Source organism: Macrobrachium nipponense, chromosome 9 (genome assembly GCF_015104395.2).
Source record: "Macrobrachium nipponense isolate FS-2020 chromosome 9, ASM1510439v2, whole genome shotgun sequence".
In the NCBI taxonomy this organism is placed as follows: Eukaryota; Metazoa; Arthropoda; class Malacostraca; order Decapoda; family Palaemonidae; genus Macrobrachium; species Macrobrachium nipponense.
Window position 1 is genome coordinate 6,785,057 of NC_061110.1, and position 5,993 is coordinate 6,791,049.

At 38.1% G+C, this 5,993-nt stretch overlaps 1 protein-coding gene across 7 annotated transcripts in view; it reads right to left on the reverse strand.

Annotated features, from left to right (window-relative positions):
• Nucleotides 1–1,750: 1,750 nt before the first annotated feature.
• Nucleotides 1,751–5,993, reverse strand: part of LOC135217851 (neurotrypsin-like) — a 66,211-nt gene continuing 61,968 nt past the window's right edge. For 4 of the 7 annotated variants that reach the window (XM_064253858.1, XM_064253862.1, XM_064253857.1 and 1 more), the window contains exons 10-13: nucleotides 4,154–4,301; nucleotides 3,510–3,619; nucleotides 3,050–3,158; nucleotides 1,751–2,640 (exon numbers count right to left, since the gene is read on the reverse strand). In XM_064253858.1, the coding sequence (XP_064109928.1) occupies nucleotides 4,182–4,301 (120 nt within the window). In that variant the 3' untranslated portion in view covers nucleotides 1,751–2,640; nucleotides 3,050–3,158; nucleotides 3,510–3,619; nucleotides 4,154–4,181. Of the gene's footprint in view, nucleotides 2,641–3,049; nucleotides 3,159–3,509; nucleotides 3,623–4,076; nucleotides 4,302–5,993 lie in introns of all 7 variants that reach the window. The other 3 variants (XM_064253863.1, XM_064253859.1, XM_064253861.1) reach the window with 2 other exon arrangements.

The window sequence follows — 5,993 nt, forward strand, 5'->3', positions numbered from 1 at the left end:
TTCTTGGATGCTCCACAGGGAAAGTTTTAAACTTGATAAGCAAACCACTACATATACATTCACGCCCTGACTTATGCTATTCCCTTCTATCCTTTCTCTCATTGTACATTTCTACTTTCACCCATGACATTTGATCCCAAATACATGTACACTTTGCATGAAAGTGTATATATGTAAAGTATAGGATAAGAATTTTGTCCATACTGCGTGACACTTTCAAATTCAGTCATATTAAGCAATAAATGTCGTTTAATATCGATAGGGTATGTATGTATGTGTATATAATATGTTATGTGCAGTAAAGTAAAGTTTAGAAACACACCTGATTACATAAATTTCAAAAGAAACGATTGGGATCAATATACAGGCTCTTCTCATTGCTCATACAAGTTATTTATCTGGTTTTTACTTTTAAGATTTTTTCTGAACAAAAAATCCTACTAATAAACAAATAACCCCATAATAAAAGATAAATAAAGTTCTTGAATAGATTAAAGTTGCAAACACTATCTAAGTATCCCCTCAAAAAATTATGCCTAGTTTTCTTTTGTTTCTGTTTAAAAGAAAACGCTTCATTCATAAGAGCAACTACATAGTAATATCAACACTGCAACTGAAAAGTCCTGATAAATATGTTATTATTTGTAATTCATCCTAATCAGTCTAATCTTACTGAACATAAGCATCCTTACCTTTCAGACTTAAACCTCGACAGCAATTGGTTCTCCACAAGTGCAGCCCAGTCTAATAAGGGTACGAACACAGTTCAGTAAAACATATCATAGACACACGTCGGTAACTTATTTCACGTAAGTCACAAACAGTTTCAATCCTAGCCAACAACTTACTGGCAATCTTAACCAGCTGTTCATACAATTATCCAGCATTTGCAAGCTCGTTCTCCACTTATAGTCGTTGACTTTTTTTCAACCTGTTGGTCAACTGCGAGTGATGATAAGTTGCCAATCACTGTTTATAGCAATTTGTACTGTAGTGTTGACACACAATATCAGTTCCACAGAAAATAAGTAAATTAAGATGTTTTAGGTAGTGTGTTGGCTACATTACCGACTGTCTGTTGAGAAACCATAGCTAAAGAGAAGTAAAGCTCTTCTAAGACTAGCTCCTAGTCTCAGGAGGGATGTCTCTTCAACACTGGTCTTTTTCTTCTCTTCCATATCAACCAAAATGATTTGGCATGTTTCCAACTCATTGTCTTATATCCTAACACAATTAGCACGGCTTAGTATGCTTCAACTCCTCCAATATCGTCATCATTACTCTCTACAAAACAATTTCTAAAAATTTTAATAAATGTGACTGTCGTCTTGAGGCAACTATCATTTCTGAAGCGCCTGTTACCCAGCAAGGCTTGAACTAGATCTGATGTTGTCCAGTAATGATTCGCCTGATAACTTTTAAACCTCTCAGTATAACTAAGACTTACACGATCATTTCAAAGGTGGAATCAGTCCTTACTGTAACCTCACCACTCTTATCCCTAAACTTGAAAATACTCTTATTCTTTTTGTGATACTATTTGGTTGAAAATCCATTATTGCTACATTCCACTTACATTAATGTGCTAGGGGAAACCAAATCACTTGATTTCTTCTTTTTTAACAAGTTGGAATTCGTTTTGATTAATCCTCATTCTGTGGGTGAGGGCACGATAGACAGAGTCTCTCACATAAATTCGTTTTTATATATATAATCATCATTCTAGAGGGAAGGGTAAGATACTCAGAGATTCATAAATAGATTATTATTTGAATAAGCATCATAATGCTACAGGTAAGGGTAAGATAGTCAGAGTTCCAAGGTAAATTTTCTCCCTGAAAAATCATCATAATTCTACAGGTAAAGGTAAAACAGTAAGCGCAAAAAGGATTTCTTTCTTAAATTAGTATCACCATTCTATAAGAAGGTTAGAATAATTAATGGCCTACAGGTAGGTTATCCACATTCTAAGATAAATATAGACAGTCAGAGGCTCAAAGGCAAACTCCTTTCTTGAATAGCTAACACCATTCTACAAATGGTAAAATAGTCAGGACCCCACAGCTAAGTTTCGTCCTTGAATAGTTGTCCGCATTCTGCATTCTACAGATAAAGGTTAAGTTAGTGAAATGTGTACAAAGGTAAATTTCTTTCTTGAACAGCTATCATCAGTCTACAAACTAGGGTAAGATAGTCAGGGTACTGTGGGCAAATCACATTCTTGAATAGATATCCACATTCTACAGGCAAATGTAAGCTAGCGATAGGTGCGACGGTAAATTTCCTCCTTGAACAGCTACCACCATTCTACAAGAAAGGGTACGACAGTCGTAGATCCTTGTAGATGGTCTCCTGAATCCACCTCAGGTACTTCGTCACGCGAGTGTAAACATTGGGGAAAATAGCCCGCGGGATACAATCCTTCCCGACGCTGACGATGCCATACAGAACGTGACGCCCAAGTTGGTCCTTGCAAGTGAGGGGTCCTCCGGAGTCCCCAGCGCAAGGGTTGATGAATCCTGCCTTCCCGAAGCAAACGCTGGAGGAGGAAAACCTTCTCGTGCCGTAACGTCCCTCGCACACGTCGTCTGGAAGGACGCCTACTTCTGCTGTTCTGGGGACTAGAGAGCGCCTTTGGCCCTGTCATGATTAAGAGGATTTCATCAGCTGCTATTCCAGGATGCAGAATATTTCCTTGATTAGAAATACCGACTTTATCAGCTATTCCAGAATACAGACCATTTTTATTGGAAACACTGATTTTATGCTTATGCTAACACTGCAGCGCCAGTAATTGTGTGTGTGCAAATTAGGAAGCAGGTGTAAGTATACATAGATATAAGGGACTATGAACATGCAGGTATACTATAATCCAAAAGGGTGCATGATATCAATTCAATATGGCCACCATAATGAAGGAAACTAAAGAAACTTATTAATAGCATGCAAAATAAAAACGTAATAAACCTCATATGACCAGTTTAAAGACAATCAAACCATAGAGAGGAAAAATATATCTGAATGATCTGAAATAAACTGTGTAACTTACCAATGGAGAAGTTGACAAAACACCCCAGCCAGTCACATTACACGAGTGGAGATTTTCGTAAGTTTCTCCCAGTTTTGGTAAACAGACAGGCTTCACAAGACCCCCAAACCTTTGGCAAGAAACTGCTGTTAAGGAACAGCTGGGACAGTGCACTGTTCTACACTAATAGCTGAACATTTTCTTCTGTTATACTTTCATATCCCTTCTAAGGAGTCTATTTATTTAAGATTGAGTTCATTCTTAAACGGTTTAACGTACTCTTAAAAAACTAGCTTATACCTAAATCTGTTGTGCATTTCGCAGCCTCAACTCCGTTGAAAATAAAACTGCTTTGAAAAGTTCTACTTAATGAGATCATCAGATGAAATTGTGTTACCCTGATATTCTTATTGATTGAATCTTTTTTTTCCAGTTGCCAATTGAAGATGGGAATTAGCATACATATATGTCAATATCTGACCTGATTCCCCTGCCGTGTTTCCTCGCAATCTTGATAAGGGCAATATCGTTGTCGCCGAAACCAGTCTCTTCAAAGAGTTCCGATATCCAAAGTTTGTCGATGAAAAAATCCTGCTGACGAACAGAATATTTAAGGAGAGTAGAATGACATAGTCTTAATACAGTTTATCATAAAAGTCATTCATGATTTCCTTCCCAATTTACAGAAATGGGGGATCCATTATTGTGTATTTCTAACGTGTTATGTATACGTGAAACCTGGAATATAAAGGCTCATTTTCTCATGATATTCAAAGAGAGTAGAATGACCAAGTTTTAATCAATACAGTTTATCATAAAAATGATTCATGATCTCCTTCCCAATTTACAGAAATGGGGGTTCCATCATTGTGTTTTTTTAATGTTACGTATGTGAAACCTGGAATATAAAGGCTAATTTTCTCACGATATTCAAGGAGAGTAGAATGACCAAGTTTTAATTATCAGCTTTTCATCGAAGTAATTCATGTCTCAATGTGACCCATCATTGCATAGATCAGACTACTAAGATTTGAAATCATTCAATCACCTTCGCCAGGCGTGTTTGCAGCTCAGCTGGTCGATAGAGAATATAAACGAAAAACACGGCATTCCTCCCTTCCTCACCTGCTGCGAACTGTCGTCGTAGTTCGTGTTAAAATCGCCGATACTCACGATGAAATCGAGTTTCCCTTGCAGCTCGAAGCAGTGAGCAGCCGAGAGTAATGTAGTCTTCAGATATCATGACGGCTCCGCATTCTTGGATGTATCTGTTCTGTAATGCATAAAAATGACGTTATCTCTCATATACTAGGTACGTCCAGGTTAAGTAACGTTTTCTATTATTATTATTATTATTATTATTATTATTATTATTATTATTATTATTATTATTATTATTATCCAGTAACTGAAACCTATTCATACGGAACAAGTAAAAAAAAAAAGGGACCATTGACATGAAATTTAAGCTTCCAAAGAACATGGTGTTCATTGGGTTAAGTAACTTTTTCTATTATTTTTTTTTTTTTTTGCTCTATCACTGTCCTCTAATTCGACTGGGTGGTATTTATAGTGTGGGGTTCCGGGTTGCATCCTGCCTCCTTAGGAGTCCATCACTTTTCTTACTATGTGCGCCGTTTCTAGGATCACACTCCTGGAGGTACTTCAGCCTCTAGTTTTTCTAGATTTTTTTTCAGGGATCTTGGGATAGTGCCTAGTGTTCCTATGATTATGGGTACAATTTCCAATGGCATATCCCTATCTTCTTATTTCTATTTCAGATCTTGATACATATCCATTTTTTCCCTCTCTTTCTCTTCAACTCTGATGTCCCATGGTATTGCGACATCAATGAGTGATACTTTCTTCTTGATTTTATCAATCAACATCACGTCTGGTCTATTTGCACGTATCACCCTATCTGTTCTGATACCATAGTCCCAGACGATCTTTGCCTGATCGTTTTCTATCACTCCTTCAGGTTGGTGTTCGTACCACTTATTACTGCAAGGTAGCTTGTGTTTCTTGCACAGGCTCCAGTGGAGGGCTTTTGCTACTGAATCATGCCTCTTTTTGTACTGGTTCTGTGCAAGTGCCGGACATTCACTTGCTATGTGGTTTATGGTTTCATTTTTCGTATTGCACTTCCTACATATGGGAGAGATGCTATTTCCATCTATCGTTCTTTGTACATACCTGGTTCTTAGGGCCTGATCTTTTGCCGCTGTTATCATTCCTTCAGTTTCCATCTTGAGCTCTCCCCTCAGTAGCCATTGCCATGTGTCATCGCTGGCTAGTTCATTAGTCTGTCTCATGTATTGTTAGTGCATTGGTTTGTTATGCCAGTCCTCTCTTCTGCTTGTCTTTCTCCTGTCTCTGAATATTTCTGGGTCTTCGTCTACTTTTATCAGTCCTTCTTCCCATGCACCCTTGAGCCACTCGTCTTCACTGGTCTTCATATATTGCCCAGTGCTCTATTCTCGATGTTGACGCAGTCCTCTATACTTAGTAGTCCTCCCCCTCCTTCCTTTCGTGTTATGTATAGTCTGTCCGCATTTGCTCTTGGGTGTAGTGCTTTGTGTATTGTCATATGTTTCCTCGTTTTTTGGTCTATGCTGCGAAGTTCTGCCTTCGTCCATTCCACTATTCCTGCACTGTATCCGATTACTGGCACTGCCCATGTACTTATGACTTTATCATATTTCCGGCGTTGAGTTTTTGACTTGAGTATCGCCTTGAGTCTCTACATATATTCTTTCCTGATCGTGTCCTTCATCTCTTGGTGTTTTATATCCCCTCCTTCCATTATTCCCAGGTATTTGTATCCCGTCTCATCTGTTTTTGATGTTATTCCCATCTGGTAGCTTTATCCCTTCAGTCCTTGTTACTTTGCTCTTTTGTATGTTGACTAAGGCACATTTTTCTATTCCAAACTCCGTCCTGATGTCCCCAGATACAATCCTTA